The 25,608-nt window shown below is 40.0% G+C and overlaps 1 protein-coding gene across 1 annotated transcript in view; it reads left to right on the top strand.

Moving 5' to 3' along the window:
- The first annotated feature begins 1,519 nt into the window (after positions 1–1,519).
- Positions 1,520–25,608, top strand: part of Hepacam2 (HEPACAM family member 2) — a 38,462-nt gene continuing 14,373 nt past the window's right edge. The window contains exons 1-4 of the mRNA XM_050130584.1: positions 1,520–1,598; positions 8,493–8,846; positions 12,312–12,596; positions 21,998–22,294. Coding sequence (XP_049986541.1) covers positions 1,520–1,598; positions 8,493–8,846; positions 12,312–12,596; positions 21,998–22,294 — 1,015 coding nt within the window. The remainder of the gene's footprint in view (positions 1,599–8,492; positions 8,847–12,311; positions 12,597–21,997; positions 22,295–25,608) is intronic.

Below are 25,608 nucleotides of genomic sequence, written 5' to 3'. Positions count from 1 at the left end.
GATAATGTTTCAAGTCCTGTTTCTTTCCAATTGGTTGTTGCATCAGCTAATATGAAAATGTGTGTGCATCTCTTAAGGAGCAACTAAATATAAGGAAGCTAGGCTAAAGAGCACACAGAGTTTATTTCTGTGGAAATACGTTAAGAAAAATGAGCACATTGCTTAGGTACCAACTGTCAATGACCTAGACAGTTCGCCGTAGCCAAGGACCTAAGAAGTATATGTCTAAGCAAATGAACTGAAGTGAATATGGTTAACACTGCGATCGATGTGTGCAAGATTTAGAGTGCAGAGAAACTTATAGTCATTGCTTGGGGTTTGAGGACGTGCTTGACATATTTCTAAGGCAACAGGAGTTCCTTTGACTTTAGACACTTTCTAAGCAAGTTGGTAGACTTTATGCAAAGAGTATTTCCAAAGCTGGTTTCCAGAATGGACACTGCCCCTTTTTATCTTTAACAACACTTGGACAACAGCCTTCGTTTAAGCAGTTAAAATGAAAGCCTATGCCTTCCTACCTCCTCTTGTCATTGAATTCAGCGGAACTTCACTGGTAAAAATGGTTTGTACTGCAAATTGTACTTGCTTTAAGGCATATATATATATACATACACACACACACACACATATATATATATATATATATATATATATATATTCATGCAGAAAGCTTGGACCAGAGCCTTTATACAAATGGTAGCTCACTTGTAACTTACCAAATTAAGCAGAAATTCTCAGGCCATCTAATTCTACGGCAATGAAAGGAACTAAGATTCAGATGAAGGCAGAACACAGGTAAGATGTTTGTGGATTACTGATTTGTTGCTTCTAAGATTCAATGAGAAAATGTAGCCGCAGGCGTATTCTGTACATTATAATTATACACAGTGCATGCCTCATCCCCACTTAGAAATATGCCTGTGATTTATTTTTAAATATGTAAATCCATAGATTCAGTAAAATTATCACAGCCATATTTAATAGAAAATGTAACAAAGAAAAAAATAAATTTAAAATATACTTTAGTGATCTGCTTTGGTTCTTTGGTACATACTTTACATGATAATTAGTAACTTCATAAAGATGAATAGCTACATAGAAAATTCATGGAGTACTTCAATTTTCAGTAAAAAGTAATTTTTCAAATTTCAAAACAATGACATAATTTTTCATGATAGAAAATCAGATTTGGGTTTATTTATCATGAGATCACCCAAAGAGATTGTCCTCCTCCTTCTGATTATGAATAGCTCAGTATAATTTATAAAGTTATACTGAAAAATTACTGAGAATCCCTAATAAGAAACTATTCCGAAAGCCACAGCCCTGTGTTCTTGCAAAGCATATAACAGGTGTTCCTACTCCCTGTGTTCTTTGTATACACATTCATTCTGTATTCAAATCACAGAAGCGAGAGGCAGGATAGGGTCTGTTACCTCACTGCTAATTTCCCTAGCAAATAAACCAGCAGCTGCTGGTCCATGAACCAACTTGCCACTAAGCACAGGGCGCCGTATGCATGGGACAGGATGCTTTCATGGAGCCCCTCAGCAGCACGGTTGGGATCTTTCTTTGCAAAATACACTTTCTTCTTCTAGGTAAGGCCCTACATGAACTGACTTTGAGGTATGTGGGGTTTGGGTTATGGGGTTTTGTTGGTTTTCTTTGTGGCTTATTTTTTGTAGGCATAAGGTAAATATTTGGTTTGGACTGTAGATTTTCTCAGATAATTGAAGAACAGTTGAGAACCTTTTAACAAGAACACACTGTTCCAGCAAAGAAACAGGATCATGTAGAAGCAATGAGGTTCAAGAAATGATTGCTTTTGTCTCCTTGGAGCAATGGAACTAGCTAAGAAAGTTAAGGTAGTATAAAACGCTCATGAATTTCTTCTTTTCCCGGGGCTTACAGATAGGCTCAATAATCTTTGGTAAGGAATGTTGTAATTAGAAAATGTTATAATACTGCACTCAATTAAAAACACACAATGAGTTCAGAGCAAATCATAGTAGTGGTTTTCTTTTCATGAAAGGTATTGCTTAAATTAAAGTTCACATACAAACTGTTTGTTCTACTTTAATATAAATTGGGACAACATGAAGTTCTAGCTAAACTGACAAAACAAAGAAATGTGTCTAAGGAATCAGTGCTCCAAAAATGACTTTAGGTTTTCTCTTTGTCAGTAACTAGTCCTATGTTTATCTTAATATTTTTCTCTCATTCTCTTTTGTCACACTTTGCCTCTCTATATCACCCAGTGCTTTTCTCCCTCAATATTCTTTTCACCGATTATCCCATTTTCCATCCTTGCTATTATGGTCTAAAAGGTCAAGTTAGTTTCTTGTTTTGTTTACATTGGTCTGGTAGGACCTTAAAGAGGGCTTTAAAGACTAACTTAGATACATAAAGCAATTTGAGCTTTGGACTTTGGGAGTATTTCAAGCCTTATCTTCAGGAATATATTTTGTTAGCTTTCTTTCTTTATAAACATGACTATTACTCACATATGTATGTAGTGCATATAAATCTCACTGAGATAAAACTATCATCTGTAAATTTTTCGGATATCTGTTCCCCCAAACTGTAGTCATCTCAGTTACTATACGTTCATATTATAAAATATAAGCCTGTAATATAGTCTATATTTTAAAATTGTTATTAAAAACATCTGCTGCCGTAATTTAAATATCCTTCCATAGTAAGTGATCCTACATCGGTTTATTGCTTGTTTTTCATTTTCAAACAGTGGGACTACTAGCTTTTCACAAATAATGTTTCATAGTTGGCCTTAAGAAGAACTCAGGAACCAATTCACTTGAGAAATTTGACTAAAATAAAACTAAGATATACTTGGGATAAATCACAAGTTCAAAAATAAAACCGATATAATGGACTGTGATTCCTCTCCTTACGGAATCCACTTTCTCTGAAGATGGTGGTGGTGAGGGACACAAGGCCTACACAGATCCTTTACTTTAAAGGACTGGATTTTCTCTGTGAATTTTGAAGTTCTGAATTTTCTTTTTAAAATATTTTAAAAATAAGCTCCAAATGAATAATTAAGTTGTCTCTTCAAAATACAGATTCCTAGTTTCTATTTTTTCTAAAGATGCAAGCGTTTGTTTTCAGTCAACAATAGTTGTGTTATGTTTGCTAATACTGTGTGTGGTAGTGAGGAAATAAATACCAACTGTTTTGAGCTGCTGCAGAGGTCACTTTGTAAAACCTAATGTTTGTATTCAATACAGTAAAACTGCTCGCAGGAGTCCCCTGGAACATGGGTAATTTTTCCAGAGTCCCTTTAAGGATCCCTTACTTTACAAGCTTTTTGAAGGCACTGCTATTGCATATCTTAAGGCTCTCGAAAGTGAAGCTATTGCTGTAGTTGTGGATGCTGGCTTATGAGTAGTATTTTTAATGCTCTCCCCAGCTGCTGCTAGTGCCTCAAAAGCAGACAAATCTGGATAGCTCTCTTAAATTCAGCAAGTATTTGTCAATCCAGTAAATACAAAATTTTCAATTATGTGCAAACATTTGGAATAACAAAAGAAAACTGAACGTCCATGAATATTTCAATCACTGAACTTTGTTGAAGTCGATCTGTTCCTTAAGAGAGAGTGGGGAAACTGCTATCCTTTATGTTTCTCATGCAATTAGGAAAGAGCAATTCAAATTTTCTCAAGGCAAACCTCATCTTTCTAAACTAGTAAACCACCGTGTTTGAAGACATAGGTTTGGTACATTTTTAGAAAGAAACACGTAAATAAAAAGAATGTGTGCTTGTAAAATCACAAAAAAAAAAAAAACATAATGTTAGCTGTTTAGTTCCAGAATCGCAGAGTGGTTGTGTCAGACTGGTCAGTGGATTCGTGCCCTTCCCAACAGGGCGATTTTAGGTGCTGACACAAGGAAACTCATTCCTTGCTGACACTTGTTACCTATAAACTGTCCCATAAGAACAATACAGGCATTGGGTGTGGTGACGTCTGCCCTTAATCCCAGCACTTGGAAGGAATAGGCAAGAAGCCAAGAAGCATATCTTTGCAATTTCTAGGCCAACCTGATCTACATACTAGCCAAGCTCTCATAGTGAAATCCTGTCAATAATAATGATGATAATAATAATAATAATGACATAGGCAACCTCCAAGAAAACTACTATCTAATAGTTGCACTATCTCTCTCTATGCTGTACATATTTTTAAAAAAATAACCAGACATATTTGTTAAAGAATTTTTATTTTAGATTAAATTATTGAATATATTCAGAAATATGGTTGGCAATATATTACTTAAGACTTTAATATATTGTTCTTTCTTTTAAATAGTCCAGTGAATTAGTTTTCCCTATTTGTATGGTGAGTGTAAATGCCATATAAATTTATTACTTTCACCTGCTGTTGTGATGCACAACTCTAACCTCTGCATTCAGGAGGCTGAGGAAGGAGATCCTGAGTTCCAGGTCAGCCAAGGCATTTTAGTGAGGTCTATTTAGCAACCTGTGTCTTAAAAGAAATTTTTTCTACTAAAGTAATTAGTTAGTTAATTACTTACTTACTTGCTTAGATAGCAAGGTGGTTAGTTGTCTGTTGGTTGGTTGGTTGGTTGGTTGGTTGGTTGGTTTGGGGGAGGCTGAGGGTTGTTTTTAGACAGGGTCTCACTATGTAGCCCTGGCTGTGTTTAAACTTATTATGAGGCTCAGACTGCACTCCACCTCCCAGAGATCCACCTATCTCTTCCTCCAAGTGCTGGGATTAAAGTCATGTGTCCCAATTGCAGATCTACTGAGGTAGCTTTATTTGTTTCCTGACTACAGCGTCTGCATTATAGTTAATGTCTTATGAAATAAAACTCTCTCCTCCTAACTTATTCGGAGTCTCATAACTGAGAGTCAACTTTCAAATCCAGATCAAAAGTCAGTAACATTTCCATTCTAGGGACCGTGTCCCCAGCCTAGCAACCACCCCCAGCATATTAATGTAATCTCAACTAATTTTTCCCAGCTACAATTGCATAGATTAAATTACAGAAAAACATAAGAGCAAGAACCTCTCCCAAGTGAGAAAATGGATCAGCTAAAGTTGCACTCAAGCCTGACAGCCCCACCTCAGTCTAGCAGGGACGCCTGGGCTACACTGGGAAACGTCTTAGATGCACAGTAAGTCTGTGCCAGAGGCAATCGCTGCACTTTATGTCAGCAGCCATGCAGGTCTTCCCAGTGCATTCACAAGGCAGTGATGTGATTCCTACCATAGCCCCTTGATCGCTTGGAACACACACGGGTTTGTCAACTTGTTAGAGAACATCCAGGAATTGACAACTTAATTTGTCGACTAAACTCTGCAACTCACTATTTCAAATCCTTTGAACCTTTCGTCTTGAAATGTACATAGTGGCTACTCTGAGGAAATACCTCCGGATGCTGGCTAAACACTGTTTTAAGATAAATATGTGACCTTTGCTACAACGTCACGTTTCCAACTTTATCAAAATGTCAAATAAAGTATCCCCTCTGCAAATTTAGGAAGTGCGTATGATCCTGGCCATCTTTACTTCGGGGTGATGTGAATCTAAGCATTGCTGGTAAATATAGTTACAAGGGAGTCTAAGATTAGACATGAACCCTGACACATGGCTAGCAGATATTTTCATATAGTCAGGTTTTTTTTTATGAACATAGCAGCACAGCAGACACAGTGAAAGTTATGTTTTGCATATCTAAAAATAGAAATAATGAGCTAAAGACTAGTTTTTATTTATTACTTATCAAAAACCCTGTCTCCCTGATTTCAACTGAGGGCACAGGAGTGTGTTCTCATTTGCCCAGAAAACGCACATCCAAGGAGGGACCTGCTCCTTTCCAGCTCCCATTCCAAAGGCCAGTGTCTTTAGAAACGCTTGGCTGTTAGAGCTCTCCGCTCAGCCTCGGCTTTACATAACGTTGACGTCACTAGTTTTAAGACATTGGTTTATTCATCCATATTCCTTTTTTCCTACTACAATTTCCTTGCAAAATTTCCACTACTCCTTTGCTTCAAGCAACTCTATGATTTAGATATTTCAGCATCTAATTCTCTCTTTTTAATCTCCAAATTTAACATTCTTGTACTTCTCCATACAGAAACAAATCATACACCTTGTAATACCTTTGACATAGGTGACCTGAAGCAAACGTGTGGTGTGTGTTTATCTCAGGCATGTGTAGAGGCCCAGGAGTCTGACCACACTGAACATATAGCTCTCCGCTCTGGGGAACGGCGAGACCACTTAGTGCTTTAGAACTTGATTTCTCATGGGGTTGGAGCAGCAACAGACCCTTCCCTTCTTTGTCCCAGTTGCCTTCCATAAGTTGATTTAGATGAGACTTCCTGGAAACAGTGAAAATGGGAAGCAATTGAAGAGGATAATCATTTTATGTGTCTTAGAAAACGGAAGTGAAAAAAAACCCTTTTGTTTGTCTCCAGTTCCCATCTTCTCTCACCTACTCAGTTTCAATCCACCAGCATCTCTCGCTCTTCTATTTCCCCACGTCCATATCTCACAGATTTATACCCAGTGCCTGCAGATGTGATTTTACATTCTACATTCCCGCCCAGCCTTCCACCCACTTCTCTTGTCCCCTTTACAAGGTTACTTAAAGAATCTATAATTACTGTATCTACACCATTACTTCTGTGTGTGTGTGTGTGAGAGAGAGAGAGAGAGAGAGAGAGAGAGAGAGAGAGAGAGAGAGAGAGAGAGAGAGAGAGAGAGAGAGAGAGGGAGGGGGGGGGGGAGGGAGAGAGAGAGAGAGAGAGAGAGAGAGAGAGAGAGAGAGAGAGAGAGAGCGCTACAGCGTGAGCGTGGCGCAGAGGACAGCATGCCACAGGGAGTTAGTTCTCTTTTCTACCATCTGAGTAGTCCTGGGGACTGAACTCAGGCTATTAGGCTTGGTGGCAGGCACCTTTACTCTCTAGTCTGCCTCACTGACCCTCTGCCATTGTTTTCTATCTCTCCGTGTTCAAGAGAGTCTACATTTAAGTTACACATGTAACCACCCTATCACTCTAAATGTTCCTCTGATAGTGATTTCATACCCATGCCACAAACTTGTAAAATGAAGCAAAGAGATTTTAATTAGAGTTCTAAAAGTATGGTATCCTAAAAGGACTTTTTTATTACAAATGGTAAATATGTGTATATGTATATAAATATATTGAGAGAGAGAGAGAGAGATCCAAGTTCCAGAAGCTAAGAGGCATATACAAACCTAAGATTAGCCATAGCAGTGAGTTTATGGACCCAAACAACACAAACACTGCATAAGACTGTACATGGGAAGAGCTTCATGCCTCACATCAGTTCAGGCCTCTAATTCTGTCCTAAACTACCATTAATGAGTTAATAATGAAAACGTGATCACCACGTCCATTCAGCATTGCCTTTTGGATGTCTAGTGAGCATCTAAACGTGCATGTGCCCTATACGGACTTCTGATTTTCCCACCGCGGTGCCAAAGCCAGAAGTTCTCTGCAGTGCGGTAGCTGTGTGGTGTGTTTTGTTTTGTTATTGTTGCTGTTCTTTGGTAGAACCAGTCGTTTCTCATGATGCCTAGTACACCATGGCTCGGTAAAGCCCCATCTCTTGCCTGCTTTGATGCAGTCATTTCCCGAGATACCTTGGTGTTCCTGCTTTTCTCTTTGCTCAGCCCATTCTCATCCCAGCTGGCGGGAGACAAATAAATCATTGGAAAAGTCACGTCCCTCCTCTGATATCAAAACTCCAGTTACGTTTTCATTTTGCATAGAGTAAAATTGCCCACAAGTCCCATGGTCTTAGCATCCTTCCCCATTCGTCCCTGCTATCATTGCCCTCATATCTCGATGAGCTCCTCCTTCTCCACTCTGTTACATCCAAGTCTGCCCCTTGCTCCTTACACAGCAGTCAGAGTCCTCTGCGGACAAGGAACGACTGTTTTTAACTGAATGTAGTTTATTGTGACAGTTACTAGATTACTCAGATTTGGTGTGACTTTGACTAAAGCGAGGAGGGACTTCCAAACATCGAATATTGAGCTACTTCAGAAGACTTTGCAGAAATTTGTCGCAGGGAAGTATCCCTTCATATTTCATCGTTTCATCAAAATATGAAATTGACATTGTCTAATTTCAAATATGTTTTAATAGCTTTGTTGAACTTTAGAGCTCATAATCTTTCTCAGTTCTTCTTTCTTTATTACTCTGTAATTACAGGAGATAATAGCTTCTGCTTCTCCTTTTTGCCTTGTCTTAGAGAAGTCATGCAGCTGGTATTCTCACTGGGTGTAGTCTTTCAAATGCAGAAGGTTTGAGAGACAAATATTTACATCTACCTGTAACTGGTACTGGAATAGTCAATACTTAGAAGCCTTCTTCTTTGAAAGGGATTATCATCTGACTGAGTACCCACTGTAACTGTACCTTTTTATTATGAGATGTGGCTCAGGGTACTTGCAGTTTTCTTTCTCTTTGTAGCAGGTGTTTGTTCGGGGCTGAAGGTGACCGTGCCTTCACACACTGTCCATGGCATCAGGGGACAGGCCCTCTACCTCCCTGTGCACTATGGCTTCCACACTCCAGCGTCTGGCATCCAGATCATTTGGCTGTTTGAGCGACCACACACAATGCCCAAATACTTGCTGGGCTCTGTGAACGAATCTGTTGTTCCCGACTTGGAATACCAACACAAGTTCACCATGATGCCACCCAATGCTTCTCTCCTCATCAATCCGCTGCAGTTCACTGATGAGGGCAATTACATTGTGAAGGTCAACATCCAGGGAAATGGAACTCTCTCCTCAAGCCAGAAGATACAAGTCACCGTTGATGGTGAGTCCTCTGTGACAGTGGAGAAGAGGCTAGGTCAAGGCAGAGGAGGCTCAGATTACAAAGGTTCCTAGGCTCTAAGGTCCTGGCTCTCCCAACTCCAAGTGAATTAATTAATGTTCAAAGTTTCCTTAATACCATTACCTATCTATAAGGTTTCCTGAGATTTAATGATATCTGTATGGAGAGGAGGTGCCCAGTGCCCAGCAACAGACCTTTAAGAAATAAGAGAAATATACTGTTTTCTTAGGATTTAAATAAAGTTGCCTCAAGAATGAGGTATGGACATCTTATTTTCTCATTTGTAGGCTGTATTTTGTGAAGGTTCTTACTTTTGATCACTTGAATATTTTTATTTGGTACAACATTTAAGGGAAGATGAGCCAAGGACTCTATGTCAGGACAATAGAAGTTTGTGGAAATGCGCCCCAAAGGAGACTTGAGTTAACTAACCTTTAGACATTTATTTTTTCTTATGAAAATTTGTAAGTGGCATACCTTGAACATACTATGCACAAAATTCAACTTCATTTTCTTTGTCCTCTTTATTTGACACTAGTATCTCATTTTACTAAAAATTAAATTGATTCTATTGCTTCCTCAGGCCAAGGCTTTGCATGCATCTCAGACAATCCCATCTTTCATTACATACACCCTGTCTGCAGGAACCCTAAAAATCACTCCAGGTGCTTCCAGCACTGCTTTGCTCCTGCCTCTAACTGTCCTGACCTGAGATTTGTAATAGCTTGCTCCCTACCATCTGTGCTTCTGCTCTTGCTTCCCCCTGTAATGGCAAACACTTGTCACAGCTTCCTAGTGCACTCAAATGGGTGTCAAAGTACTAACAATAATGTTCAGATCCCAGCATACCTAGAACCAATCTGACTCCATTCTCTACCTCTGTGCTCTATACCCTCTGTTCTGGCCACAATGGTCTCTTGCTTTACCTTGAACAGGACGGATACACTCACCTCTCAGGTCCTCTGTTCTCACTCTTCACTATATCCAGACAGTTTCTATCCCAAATATCACTTTCTTTATTTCTTTTAGGCATCTCAATTGTTGTATCTGTGAAGCCTTTTCTGACATCTCTCCACTCTATATAACAATATCATCTTAGTCCCAAACACACACACACACACGCTGTTTCACTGACTTTAATTCTGCTTTTCTCTTTGTTCATCAAACTTCCATCGAACTTACCATCACCTGTAAATAGTACCTGTATTTAACTTTTAGTGTTTCTCTTCCTGACTTGAACATGAGGTCTGTGGGAAGATGAGCATTGTCTGTATACTTGCTGCTTTCTTCTCAGTGCTCAGAGCTGTGCTGGCCATAGTAAACTCAGTAACCCTTAGGGAGCAAGGAGGGAGGGGGGAGACAAAAGAGGCTACAGGGGACTAAAACAATGACTGCCAGACCAGGTGTCTGCAGAGCAACTGTAGGGAAAGGGGCGAATTACCTAGCCAGAATTTTCATAATTTTTTCCCTCAACAGTTTTTCATACAAGTTTTAATAGGACAGCCCTTACCTGGATTGTAACGTTGGATTTACTCAGGGAAATGAAACCAAAACCTTTAGTAAACAGGCTTTAAGAACCTAAGCAAAAACTTTTTCAACAGGGGAATGTCAGCTTTGTGTTTGATACGGATGACTAGTCCAGTGATTGGCTTTCCTCGGTTACTATGATGCCTAGCTATCACGTACCACATGCATCCCCACACAGACACAAATGGGATGTGTTTAACTTGACCAGTGTACACAATTCATTTTTTTAAAAAAAAAACATAATAACATATACAAGTTGCTGTTGCAAACCCTTTGCTTTTGCCACAGAAGACAAAGGGTTGAATTAAATGAACAAATGCCAGATGTCCTCAAGTTGTTCAGCTCCCCTCCAAGTCACTTCAACCTCACTTTTCCTAATCTTTCATTTGTTTCCTTTTCCTCTGGGCTGGAAAATGAGGTCTGTTTGCACCCTGATGCAATTTCCTTTGTAGGATAATACATGATATATTTATATTTACCTAAGGAAGAAGCTTCAAACTCGACTGAATGCTTGATGAAAAATCAAAGCTTAAAGTGCTGGATCCAGTCACAGGCTGCCTATGTGTTACAACCTTGGCCTCTGTGTACTCTGTGATCTTACAGAGATGAAGACTATCAAAGTCTGTCTCTCCAAAGTGCAGGAAAAATACATTGACACGTGTAAAGGCCTCTTCCCTTTGCCAGTGTAGGACATTTAACTCTGAACAAGTAACTATTTCCTTATGTCTGTTTTCTGTTTACTTACATGTGTGTGAGTGTGTTCCAGAACACGCCTCAGAGCACATGTGCAGATCAGTAACTATTTCCTTATGTCTGCTTTCTGTTTACTTACATGTGTGTGAGTGTGTTCCAGAACACGCCTCAGAGCACATGTGCAGATCAGAAGTAACTTACTAGAGTAGTTTTGCTCCTTCCACCATGCAGGATCTGGAGATCAAATTCAGGCTTGACAGCAATTGCCTTTATCACTGACCCATCTTGCTGGCTTCCAAGTCGCTATTTTATCAAACAGAGGAAAGAATTTTGAAGATTGGTGATGTTTGTTAAAATGATAGCGGATGCATATGTAATTACCAACCTTATCTGTGTACTTAGAGCTAAAAGCCAGGGAAGAAATGTGGTCTTCTTGTTTTCCGTGTTGATCCATTTGCCTACTGAGTGCCACATTTATAAAATAAAGCTAGTGTCTCATTACTTCACCTTCTAACAGGAACGTCTATTGGATTTGCTTTGAAGATTCCAACTTTAATAAAATCCCAATAATATATCATATCCAACTGTCAAGTTAATCCAGTGTTGACTGAAATGTAGACTTTAATTTGTTCATGATATTGTGTACATGCCACTCTTGAATAACGCCCCAACACGCTTTCAAATGTGCCTTCACATGAGCTGTATAATTTACTCTTCAGATGATGGCTAGAAATTTGAGGCTGCCACATCCCTTCTTGCCAGGTGCTTTGGGTACACTATAAGTCAAAAAGGGAATAACTGTCTACATTTGCTTTGCCTGTAAGAGTTACCTTCATGGCAGACAAGCATTTGCCTGACTCGCGTGAACTCTTAAGTTCAGAGAGAAAGAGGGGCGAAGCGTGATGGTGGAGAAATCCTGATGAAGAGAAAAGTGGAACCCTGGGCTTCCAGCCACTAATGAAATATCAAGTAATAGATTCATTGTCAATACTTGAATTCAGGTTCCAGAATTTTATTAGCTGTACCTGTGTAAATACATTTCATGTTTTACCCATTTTTAAACTTCTATGACTTTTTAATATCCTCTGTTACCCAAGCTGTCTACATTTACAAAATATGAAATATTGGAATAATTTTCCCAGGACTCTCTATTGGAAAGGCTTCTTAGAGTTTTGCTGCCGCCCCACAGATGGAAAAGAATCCTTTCTATGCCTCTTGATCTTGCAGATCCCGTCATGAAGCCAGTGGTCCAGTCACATCCTGATTCTGGGGCTGTGGAGTATGTGGGCAACATTACCTTGACCTGCCAGGTGAAAGGGGGTACCAGGCTAGTTTACCAGTGGCGAAAAAATGGGAAACCTGTTTGCATCAACTCCAGCCACTCATTTTCTCCCCAAAACAACACCCTTTGGATCGTTCCAGTGACAAAGGAGGACATTGGAAACTATAGCTGCCTTGTGTCAAACCCTGTCAGTGAGATGGAAAGTGACATCATTACGCCTACCATATATTGTAAGTTTTGCCTTTGTCTTATGTCTGTATTTACGGGAAGGTCTCACAGGGGTAGATATAGATAATAACAGCCCCAGGAGTCATTTGGTCTTTATCAGTATTGTAGCTCAGTACTTGTCATAGTCTTGTGGTCTAGGCATTGTCTGGTCCAGAAATATATCTACTGGCACAACTTTCCCTTTTGAAGACCAAGTTGAAACATTAATCGCAGGGCATTCAAAGTGAAATTTGTGATTCTAAGCAATAAGTGATTTCATGTGTAGTGGAATTCTTTTTGTATTTTTAATTATTTATTTTTTTCCATTAAAAATTTTACACTTACTCCCCTTCTCCCATTCCCCTCCCACTCCCCCATCCACACTCCTCCCTCCCCCTCCCTCTTTAAGAGAGAGCAGGGTACCCTGCCCTGTGGGAGGTCCAAGACCCTCCCCACTACATCCAGGCCTAGGAAGCTTTGCATCCAAATAGGGTCCCAAAAATCCAGTATGCAGTAGAAACAAGCCCAGTGCCTTTATCAATGGCTTCTCAGTCAGCCCCCATTGTCAGCCACATTCAGAGAGTCTGGTTTCATTTCATGCTCATTCAGTCCCGGTCCAGCTGGATTTGGCGAGCTCCCATTAGAACAGGCACACTGTCTCAATGAGTGGACCAACCCCTCGCGGTCCTGACTTCCTTGCTCATCTTCTCCCTCCTGCCTTTCAACTGGACCTTGGGAGCTCAGTCCGTTACTCTGATGAGGTTCTCTGTCTCTGTCTCCATCCGTCGTCGGACAAAGATTGTATGGTGATATTCAAGATAATCATCAGTGTGATCGTGGGGAAAGGACAGTTCAGGCACCCTCTGCTCCGCTCCCCAAGGACCTAGCTGGGGACATCCCCGTGGACACCTGGGATCACCTCTAGAGCCAAGTCTCTTGCCAACCCTAAAATGGCTCCCTTAATGTAGATATCTTCTTCCCTGCTCCTATATCTGCCCTTCCTCCATCTCCACCCTCCCACTCCCCCAAGCTCTCTCCAGTCTTTCCTTTCTCCCTTCTCTCTCCCCATCTCCCCTTCCCCCAACTCCACTCCCACCCCTATCCCCACCCTGATGCTTCCAACTTTTGCCCAGCAATCTTGTTTGCTTCCAATTTCCAGGAGGATCTATATATGTTTTCTTTGGGTTTACTTTGTTATTTGACTTCTCTGGGCTTGTGAACTATCTGCTTAATGACCTTGGTTTATGGCTAGAGTCCATTAATGAGTGAGTACATTTTCAATCCCAAGAATCCAGTACCACAAAGAGGGGCTGATTCATTCCTCTCCGAGAAGGAGAGGAGATGATGGAGATCCAGGAATGGGATATGTTCTGTAGACTGCATGAGAAAGGAGAAAGGTTATGTGTGGGAGAGTACTTTGAAGGACAGGTGTTCCCTGTGCCTGTTTTCTCTCCACCATTTCTACATTTGATCTTAACCGAAGGCTGAAAAGTGATTCTCCCATTTCTGAAAGGAGGGTTCTGGAAGGATTCTATGCAGAACAATCTCAAGTGTTTTCCCAAGAAGATCAGTAATTACTTCTGAATTCTAATTCCCTTCAGTTGTTGTTTTCATTGTTGAGATGGAATCTCACGTACAAGTAAAATGTTTCAAACTCTTCAGTTTGTATCATGCTACAATCACAGCCCCAAACAAGGCCCTTCATTTTTATTCTAGTATTTTTCTAGTCATTAGAGTCATAGTACTACCTCTAATATGATTAAATCTCATTTATTTATTATTTGGAGTGTGTGTGTGTGTGTGTGTGTTGAGGTATGCATATATACCACAGCGTGTCTGTCGAAGTCAGAGGACAACTTTCGAGAGTCAGTTCTCTCTTCCCTAGGGGAGAAAAAATCAAACTGTCAGGTTTGAAAGAAACCTGCTTTACCCACCGAATCATCACACCTACCCTTTAATATGCTTAATATTGCATGCAAAGTTTAATGTAAAATGGAACTTGTTCACTGTTTAGAACAGTGACATTGGGAGATTGGAAAACTCTGCTATGGGACTGTTGTGGACAATTTAGGGTACTCAGAAGCCTCACTGTCCTCCACCAGTGCATGCCAGCAGTAACAAAAACCTATCTTTGTACATCACCGTATGACCTCTGGAGATGGGGCAGCATATCTTCAGCTGAAAGCCAACAGCTACCTCTTTGGGAAGCCCTTACTGTAAGATTGCAAGAGCAACTATGTAGCCAAGAAAAGTGAGATGTGGCAATGGAAAACTTGTTATGTCTGGCATGAGGAGGAAGTTTTCACCTTCTAACACAACTGAGCCTGGAACACAAATCTATTCACTCATTAAATATGTCTTCATAATAGTGGAAGAGACAGTAAACCTTGCACCTAGTGCTCACAGGTCAGACAACAGGAGTGATAAATGGGGTTGATAATGGCCTATGTGGTCTCAGTAAGTCCCCTGGTCTTTCTGGGCCTCATTTATAAAAACGAGATATTTGAAATTACCTCTCAGTATTACTGAGATTAAATGAGATATTGTCCAAAAAATAGAAAAAGAAGCATATAAACAAGCTCTCACTAAAGAGAATATGGTGCTATTGTGGATGCATTTGTCTTCATCTGCTTCATATATGTGCATCTACTTCATAAATGTGCATACTTTCACCACTAGAGTACCGGCAGAGCCCTCTTGAGGACATGCATCAAAAATAAAAAATAAAAACTTTAGAGAAAAGCACTAGCATGTGAATAAAGTATGGTCTTCTGCAACCAAATGATGCTTAAATTAAAACTGAATAGCAGCACTGAGGGCACAGAAGAGAGCTGCTGGGGCCAGGAGAAGAACAAAGGAGTGACACATATGTGCACAGTGTCTTTGCTTGAAAACCCGCAAAATTCAACTACAGGAAACGGAATTACTGGATCTTAAAATTGGACATGAATCCTATGTTTTTAGTAGGGGAAACTATGTAAAATGTATGGAGTCAAATGTCGTGGCTGTTTTGGATAGGAGTCACAAGAAGCAAAGCAGGCAAGAGTAAGAACTGCGGAGTCATGGGCCAGAGTTCAAATCCTGGGTTGGCAAGCTCATGTCTCTGTGCAGCATTCTCTTCATCATCAGCGCTGACCTCGGGAACCTACCTCATGGAGCAATCGTGTGACTGAACTGTCACTGGATGAGAAGAGAGAGAACACTTGACTGGCCCCTAGTCAGCGCAGTAGCGCTGTAGAATAGTTCGCCAGCATTTCATTATAAAGTTATTATTCCACGTGAATACAAAGGCGAGAAATATTGCCTGTTCCTGAAGAAAAGCCCCCTTTTGTAAAGTGACAGAGTGAACGTGTTACAATGAGCATGGTTGAGCAAGTGGAAAGGTCTGGAAAACCATCTCCTGCACAGACAGCAACAAGAGACCAGACCCAAAGAGGAAGTAAATGTATTTTTCAAGGACTGAGACAAATCGTAGCTTGTTTTATTTGTTTGCTCATCTGTTTTAGAGCCAGTGTCCCCTTCCACATCCCAGGCTAGCCTGGTACTCAATATATAGCCCAGGCTCGAGTTTAGGGTCATCCTCCTGTGTACTGAGACTGTAGGCATGAACCACAATACCTGATTTGTGTTTAACTATGACAAATTTTTTTCCTTTTTTTTTTTTTTTTCTGAGACAGGGTTTCACTGTAGCTCTGGAACCTATCCTGGAACTAGCTCTTGTAGACCAGGCTGGCCTGGAACTCACAGAGATCTGTCTGCCTCCCCCCCCCCCCCCCGAGTGCTAGGATTAAAGTGCGCCACCACTGCCCAGTGGCAATTATTTTTATAGCTTAATTTATAACTATATTTTTTAAAGGTTTTAAAAAGTCTTTTCAGATAGCCTTGTGAGAATATTCTGTCTGCCTTTAAAGCAGAGGCAACAGATAGACAAAGAAAGTCTAAGTTTCAGCATGCTGCGCAAGTGTGCTGGAACTGTAGGGAAGATTTGGAAACAGTGCAACGCATTTATAGATGTATTTCTTTACTAAGCAGGTTATTTTCAAAAATTAAAACTTCAGTTCAAACACAAGTAGCACAAACCTAAATATGTAAGATATGTAAACACAGGAAAAAGAAAATATGAACAAATTGAATCAAAGGCAAGTCATGTCATCAGGATTTTCTTGGCTCAGCAATAATCTACTATATGACCTAGATGCACAATCTAATTGCATTATTAGTTTCTTTTGCTATCGCAACTTCAGCCCTGTTTTATTACTTGTTTTTGTTTTGCTTTGTTTCCTTGGTTTCAAGTGACAAGGTTTAAATAGCCTACATAAGAGTTTGTCACTGATCTTCTATTGATGTGGCATCAAGGTGTCTGGAGTTTTCTCATTCCCTATACACTGGGAATATTTGCCTAGTGTGATGCATTCCCCAATGCTCCGTTTGTATGTAGTTACTCCTCTTCCTTCATTATCTCCTATTGAAAGGCCCATCTGTCCTGCCTGTTTTCATCTCCTCAGTGTCACAAAGACACTCAAGTCTCTGAGCAAAGACAGTACCCTGTACATGTTTGTCTCTGCTCCCCACTACCCTCTGTCTTCCTTGACGCTCTCTCCTCGTAAGTATCAGTACAACAAACTCTCATAGGAGCTCCATATTGCTAAGCATCTTTAATTTTATAGGGCAATACTTGACGCCGTTAGAAACTCAGTTTTAACCTGAATATTTTGTTCATATCATTCTTCCCATCCCACTTTTACTCCATGACTCTGTGATTGATCAGACAAAGATAATAATCGAGAGGCCATCATATTCTAATATTCTTCCATAGATATCCACATTATAATTTAGAATATCTTCATGAATTATCTATTCTGTTTTTATTGTTTCCCTGACATTTTTTTTCATGTAGAGCAGGAATTATTTTTATTGCTAATAAAGTTATAACAAAATCTATCAAGATTGACTATATGTTCATTGGGCCATGATGTCATAATCTGGTGCTAACCTTAATGAAATACCATGCCGAGTAAAAAGTCATCAAATAGCTATTTATGGTTTACAAAATGTAAATGCCCTCTGGCTCCAACTGTAAATAATAACTCAATAACCACTTCAATTTCTGTGGAACACATGACACTGCTGCAGGGAGTACTCTAAGTGATAAAAATTAAAGGGAAGAGGGAACATTTGCAGTAAATACTTACCATCTGCTCCCTTGCAGGGTGGCAAGAAGCATCATGATGGAAACTTAGGTCCCATTCCCACCCAGTCATAAATGGTTAAAGAGAACATATGACAAGTGATTTTACAAGTCATTTAGTAAACAGCCATCCCTAAGGCAAAGAGTTCATTTCCATTGAGGGTGTTCTGCCACAGGCAAGACGGTGAACTATAATCCAAAGGCAAATGGAATTATGCATCTGTTTTTATCTGAATCAGAAGTCACGCTAGTTGAGTCATTGCAAATGTCTCCTACAGGGCTGCCCATTGACTTGACCAAGGCGCTATATTATAGCTCAAAATAGAAGAATCTTCACTCTGAAGTGCTGAGCACTGTAAAGAAAATAGTGCCATAGTCCAGTCAGGGGAGAAGAGAATGTAAACAGTGTGTAGACCGTAAGATGAAGGTGTGTGCCTGTGTGTGCTTATGTGTGTGAGAGGGAGAAACACACAGAAAAGACAGACACAGACCAAATACAGGAACAGAGAAAGGGGTGAGGGAGGAACAGAAGTAGGAAAAAAGAAGAGGTGGAAGAGAATAATGGGAAAGAGGGAGCTGTAAATAGAGAAAGAGATGATTATACAGATATACAGATGTTGGGGTTCTAGGAAAATAAATGATAAATTTTCAGAGCTGCAGAGGTGACTCAGCAGTTAAGAACCCTGGCTGCTCTTCCAGAGGACCTGAGTTCAATTCCCAGCACCCACACAACTGTCTGTAGTCCAGTTCCAAGTGATTTGACAAGTTCATACAGACTGAAAATGCAGGCAGAGCACCAAAGGTCGTAAAATAAGAAAAATATTTTTAAAATGATAACTTTTCATTGGTGTGTTTCTTTATTTTATAATTTTTTACAATGAACATGCATTTCCTTTTTATAATCAGATAAAATATAAATTTTATAAAATTGTGTCAAAAGTAATGAATTTAAATGCCTCAAAGTATTAGTTTCTGGGAACTGGAAGAAATGCTTGACAGGGAGGGTTTCATAGAGGATTGAGAGACATGAAACTAACTTTGGGGAGATAGATGTGGCATATTACAGAGAGAGTCAGATTGGTGTATGAAAGAGAGAAAGGTGGTATCAACCATGAAACCCAACAAATAAGGAAGTAGCAAAATCAACAGACATGTGAGCAAAGAAGAAATCTGCATTATCAAGTTCTCTTCTTTCAAAGGATGTTTTATTTACAAGTTATTTTAAAATTATTGGTAGTACTCAGCAACCATGAATCTAAATATGTACTTCTTCCATAGAGTCAAACCCACCATCCAAGATTAGAGAAATGCTATCTGTGGGAATACTCAAATATATCGCAAGATCTTGAGGCAATTCCAGGGGAGTTCCTCCTGGAGCTGGGAAGAGCATGGTCCGCTTTGAAAGGCACCACAGTTGTTCCCATGTGAGATCAATTACACAGCAACATGTCATCACAGGCATGTTCTGTAAACCCTGGAAGTGGAAGCCAGTGGGAAGATAGGAATCGAAACCTGTTTTTATGGTCACTCCTGTGTTCCTTTTCACATCTCTATTGCTCTGTCTAGAACAACTCTCAGATTTTATATTGTGCACATGAACAGAGGTCTCTTGAACTTGCAAACCACACCCCATTTGTTCCGTTGCCTCTCCTCCAGGGGAAGCAGTTAGTGGCCCCTGACTGCACTGTCTTATATCTCTCATCAGTGCTGGCAACCTAAAGAAAGAGCCTCCGTCACAGCACAGAGCAGAAGACTCAGTCTTGGGCGCTATCTTCAGTGTCCCAGTTCCTCCCTGATGCCTAGAACAGCATCGTGCATAAGTAACCTTGATGTTGATTTTTTTTCTGAATCATTAAAACAACTTTTCATTTCTAATATACAACTATTTGCAGAACATTTACCTCGTATCCAGTGTTATAAGTAATCTAACCATATTTAAGCATGTTTAAATTTTACAAGGGGATATATGTAAATAACATACAGTTAGCACTCCAGCTTCTATAGGGCAATTGAGCATCTACCAGTTTGGTACCCAGAGTGGATCCTGTAACCAATTCCTCAGGATAGCAAGGACTGACTAAGCTAGCTTCTGCCTTCCTCCTGACAGTAGGTTTACTGCTATAACCATAGTAATATAGTGCTGTGGGACACTTCACATTGTCCTATGTCTTCAGAAGGAAAACAGGCTATATAACTAAATATACTCTATAAAACACTATTTCCAGCTTCTGTTATATCTTATGAAACTTGTCTTCATGAAGGCAGATGGATCAGAAAGTTATGGCTCAATGAAGATCCACAAACTTAACTAAGATCGGTTTGACAATAGCCCCAAATGCTAGAGCGTAATATCAAGAATTTTGTCATAACTTCAAAAGCATAATAATTTTGGCAGTTAGCTAATCTATATTTTTATATTAAAAGATGAAGAGATCCCAAAAGTATAAATAACTTCCAAAGAACACTTAATTCATGGTTAAAAAAAATGTTACCCTAAAATCTTGTCCTTACATCACATGATTACACATATAGAGACAGTTATGGCGGCTTTTAAAAAAATGAAAATACTGAGCAGTTAATACAGTTTGTAAATTCCTTAACAATGCGAATTGTTTGCATACTAACTATAATTTTTATAATAATATTACTTCCCATTTTCCTTTCCTACCTCCAATCTCTCCCCTACACCTCCTTGATCCCTTTCAAAATCCATGGCCTGTTTGTTAAATGGTCACAAATATACACATACATTCCTAAATATTTAAATGCAAATCATTTTATACTTATTATCTCTCAAACCTTTAACAATTAAATGGTTGCTTGACTAATTACATGAGATGGTAATTTATCATAAAGCAATATGGTTAGCCAACAATATTCTGACATAGAAAAATTATATAACACAAACCTTATTGTTCTAAATGTCTCAGTAGGGCTGTCTAATAGCTACGTGACTGTGAGAAATTACATTTAAAACTATAATAATGAAAATAACATTTGTCTCGTGAAACTTATTTAAGATAAAATATAATCTATATGTCTAACTACTTGGAGTTCCTTCCTGGGGCCAGTGTCAAGTAAATGTCAGTTAATGTCAAGTGAAAAGTGAGTATAGCCATGCCCAAAATAACTTAGCCTAGAGAAGAAACCTCATATCTGGGTAATATTTTTAATATTGCTCTCATTCTCTACAAGAAGGCCTGTGGCATGTGTCTTCAACTGGTCTAATGCCATAGTGATTCTCATAGATGCAGAAGTGTGGGAAAACACAATCAAATAGCCATAGTTAAGTAGCTCTTTAATTTTTCAATGACGATGTGTTATTGGGTGTGTGTGCTGTGTGAGAGTGAGTGTGTGTGTGGTCTGTGTGTGATTGTGTGTAAGGTGTGTGTGTGCTGTGTCTGTGCGCTGTGTGTATGTTGTGTGTTTATGGTGTATGTGTGGTGCGTGTGTGTGGTATATGTGGTGTGTGTAAGTGTGTGACTGTGTGTGTGAGAGAGAGTGGTATGTAATGTGTGTGTGTGTGTGTGTGTATTCCAATGGAATCTAAGGCTTAGAAGGATTTCTTTTAATTTTTTTTTTCAAAACAGGGTTTCCCTGTGTAGCCATGGCTGTCCTGGAACTCACTCTGTGGACCATGTTGGCCTTGAACTCAGATGTCTGCCTGACTCTGAAACCCTAGTGCTAGGATCAATGGCATACACCAACACCAGCTACAAGAACTTTTTTAATCTGTTAAAATCTTAAGAAAATCTGAAACACCTACCTATTTGTACAAATCTGTGTTCCTTCTGAAATGGTCTTTGATAAATATTTGCATGACCTGACATTAAGAGGAAAAATGGACACTTCTCAAAGTATGCTTGACAAGGAGAAAATAGTACCTATTTGTTGTAAAAATGTTTTCAAGTGTAATTCCTATTTCAGAAAGACAGAGGTTGCCTAGTGACCGTGTGCATTTATCAATATGGCACAAAAAGCTTAGCCCTACACTGATGATGTCAGTGTCTTTAAATCTGGAGACTAAGTTTCAGGCCTTAACTATTGCAAATATGTCTAATCAAGTACTTTCCAGTTTTGAGAATATCAGAATGAAACCTAGAAATATAATTGAGGGTTTAAGTGAGGCTGCCTTTCCTCAAGTCTATGTGAAGACACAAACTCCTCAAGCCCTGAAACTGTGCTATGACTCTTCATATGACACACACCCTCCATCTCTTCTTTGCTTTAATACAGATGGACCTTACGGACTTCAAGTTAATTCTGACAAAGGGCAAAAGTTGGGAGAAGTGTTCACTGTTGACCTAGGTGAAGCCATCCTATTTGATTGTTCTGCTGATTCTTATCCCCCCAACTCCTACTCCTGGATCCAAAGATCTGACAATACAACATATGTCATTAAACACGGGCCTCGTCTAGAAGTCACGTCTGAGAAAGTGGCCCAGAAGACTGCTGACTACGTGTGCTGTGCTTACAACAACATGACGGGAAGGCGAGATGAAGCTCGCTTCACTGTCGTCATCACTTCCGTAGGTAAGTGTGTGAAAGAGCAAACCTTTATAAAACATAAAGATATTCCAGCCTTAGTTTTCCAAATGCCTATGAAGAAGACAACATAATTTTACTGTTGTTTGAATGGTCTCTTTTCTCAGTTAACTAAGCCATGAGTTTTGAGGATCCAAGAATGAAAACTCAAAACAAAATGGAGAAAAATTTAAATGACAGTTTGGGGAGCTATGAAGAGTCAATAAATTATTTCTAGGTGTGTTATTGCGTTCCTAATTTTACGATCAGATGCATAAAGGGAATAGACTTCTCAGTTAAAGGTTTATGTGTACCATTAAATTAAGGTAGAAGAACAAATACAGAGGAGTTGGGGTCTTGGGTTTCCATTTTCTGCTTGCTCCTCGGTCTTCATTGGTTCCTCTTCTTTTTTCATTCTTGACATACTTGAAATCAATAGAAGTGTTTACCAAGAACCTAACGGACGTGGAAACAACTTTCATAAGTCTATAAAATTCAGAATGCTCTAGAAGTTGCATCTTAGAAATGCCATGGCCCAAAAGGTTAACTGCAGCTTGTTAGGGAAACAGCAAATTCCCATCCCATGAACTTCTCTGTGGAGCATGGTTCTGCTCTCTAGTGTCATTCCTGTGCTATTCTCCTCGTGCCCACAGTATCTCATAACACAGACCTACTCACATCGTTGTCTTCAAAGGTCTACCGCTGTACCCACCAGAGGATCTAAAAGCAGAAGATAAGTCTAAATTAGCAGGACTGAACCACTTTCCTTTTTCCTACATACCTATTCTGTCTGTATGTCCCCCACTTTTAAGTGAATTTCCCTATAATCTACGAGCTTAGCAGAAAACTAAGTATCACCTCAAACTCCTTTTTTCTGATCCTTGTGCCCTGTACTACACTCAACCACCAAACTCTCTCTAGTCTACATGTCTAGCTCCCAAATCTACTTACTTCCCTCCTTTCTTCTCACTTTTTCTTTGTCTTTCCTCTTATTGCCCTTCTACCTCTTCCTCCTGCATTCTTCCTGTTTTTAATCTTCCATTATTATTTCTTCTGTTACACTCAATATCCTTGCATACAGAGAAAAGACAAACCAGATACAACTTGAGGAAAAGCCCACAGTCTGAATAGGAAGCAATGACTTGGATGATTGCCTTGGTGAAAGAACAAGTGCACAACGCATCACAACCATGAGTCCACAGATGCCTCTGTTCCATAGCATCACCCCTAGTGCCTAGAGTAAGACACATAGCACAGAGAAGCTCAGTATATTGTGTTCAGTAAAGGAAGCAAAACTAAAATGCCAATTTATACAGATTTTGTTTGTTTGTTTGTTTTTGAGACAGGGTTTCTGTGTAGCTTTGGAGTCTGTCTTAGCACTAGCTCAAAGAGATCCACCTGCCTCTGCCTCCCAAGTTCTGGGAATAAAGGCATGCACCATCACTGCCTGACTATACAGGTATATTTTTAATCCATAGGCTAAAACATGCCATCTACACTCATTCAGCTGCCTGCATCAAAATCACCTAGGCAGTTTGAAATGTAGTTTCTCAAGTGGCCAAGGCAGAGTGAATCCTCTGTCAATGTCAGCGTGAAGTACAAATCATGAACTTGTCTCCAAATAAACAGATAAACAAACCAGTTTTTAAGACACTCCAGACCTGCTGGGTTAGGAGCTTGAACTATGACATTTGGACTCAACACTTAGTACAAGTATGACAACTGCTGATTATTGGTTGTTCCTCCAGTGAATTTATAATGCAATAAGAACATCTTAGAGAGTCACAAAGGCATATCAAATTGGACAAAGCCTACAAGGTGATAAAGAAATGTGTGTTCTCAGAACTATTTGAGATTTAATGTATACATATTTGTAAAATTAAGTATATTGCAATTCATATACTGTCTTGATGAACATTTTTTTGATATATTTTTTATAGAAAAAATTTCCACCTCCTCAGCGCCTCCCATTTCCCTCCTCCTCCCTCCACTTCTTTCCCCTTCCCCCACTCCTCTCCCTTTCTCTCTCCAGTCCAAAGAGCAGTCAGGGTTCCCTGCTCTGTGGGAAGTCCATGGTCCTCCCCCCTCCATCCAGATCTAAATAGGTGAGCATCCAAATAGGCTAGGTTCCCACAAAGCCAGTACATGCAGTAGGATCAAAACCCAGTACCATTTTCCTTGGCTTCTCATCAGCCTTCATTGTCCGCCCTGTTCAGAGAGTTGGGTTTTATCCCATGCTTTTTCAGTCCCAGACCAGCTGGGTTTGGTGAGCTCCCAATAGATCAGCCCCACTGTCTCAGTGGGTGGGTGCACCCCTCGCGGTCCTGAGTTCGTTTCAGGTTCCCTCTCCTCAACTGCCCAAGGAACTAACTGGGGACATCTCCCTGGACACCTGGGAGCCCCTCTAGAGTCAAGTCTCTTGCCAACCCTAAGATATATACTTCCCTGCTCCCATATCTACCCTTCCTTTATCCCAACCATCCCCTTCCCCCAAGCTCCCCCCATCCTCCCCTTCTCACTTTTCTCTCCCCATTTCCCTTTACCCCCATCCCACCCCACTGCCAAGTTCCCAATTTTTGCCTGGCAATCTTGTCTACTTCCAATATCCAGGAGGATAACTATATGTTTTTCTTTGGGTTCACCTTCTTTTTTCTTTTCTGGTTTTTTCGAGACAGGGTTTCTTTGTGGCTTTGGAGCCTGTCCTGGCACTAGCTCTGTAGACCAGGCTGGTCTCGAACTCACAGAGATCCACCTGCCTCTGCCTCCCGAGTGCTGGGATTAAAGGCGTGCGCCACCATCGCCCGGCTGGGTTCACCTTCTTATTTAGCTTCTCTAGGATCACAAATTATAGGCTCAATGTCCCTTATTTATGGCTAGAAAGAAATTATGAGTGAGTACATCCCATGTTCATCTTTTGGGGTCTGGGTTACCTCACTCAGGATAGTGTTTTCTATTTCCATCTATTTGCATGCAAAATTCAAGATGCCATTGTTTTTTACCACTGAGTAGTACTCTAATATGTATATATTCCACACTTTCTTCATCCATTCTTCCATTGAAGGGCATCTAGGTTGTTTCCAGGTTCTGGCTATTACAAATAATGCTGCTATGAACATAGTTGAACAAATGCTTTTGTCATATGATAGGGCATCTCTTGGGTATATTCCCAAGAGTGGTATTGCTGGGTCCAGGGGTAGGTTGATCCCGAATTTCCTGAGAAACCGAAACACTGATTTCCAAAGTGGTTGCACAAGATTGCATTCCCACCAGCAATGGATGAGGGTACCCCTTCCTCCACAGCCTCTCCAGCAAAGGCTATCATC

The sequence above is a fragment of the Alexandromys fortis genome, unplaced genomic scaffold (assembly GCF_014885135.2).
Source record: "Alexandromys fortis isolate MF-2015 unplaced genomic scaffold, M_Fortis_MF-2015_v1.1 scaffold_322, whole genome shotgun sequence".
In the NCBI taxonomy this organism is placed as follows: domain Eukaryota; kingdom Metazoa; phylum Chordata; class Mammalia; order Rodentia; family Cricetidae; genus Alexandromys; species Alexandromys fortis.
Note: the sequence above shows the minus strand (reverse complement) of the source record. Positions and strands in the feature narration are given on the sequence as shown.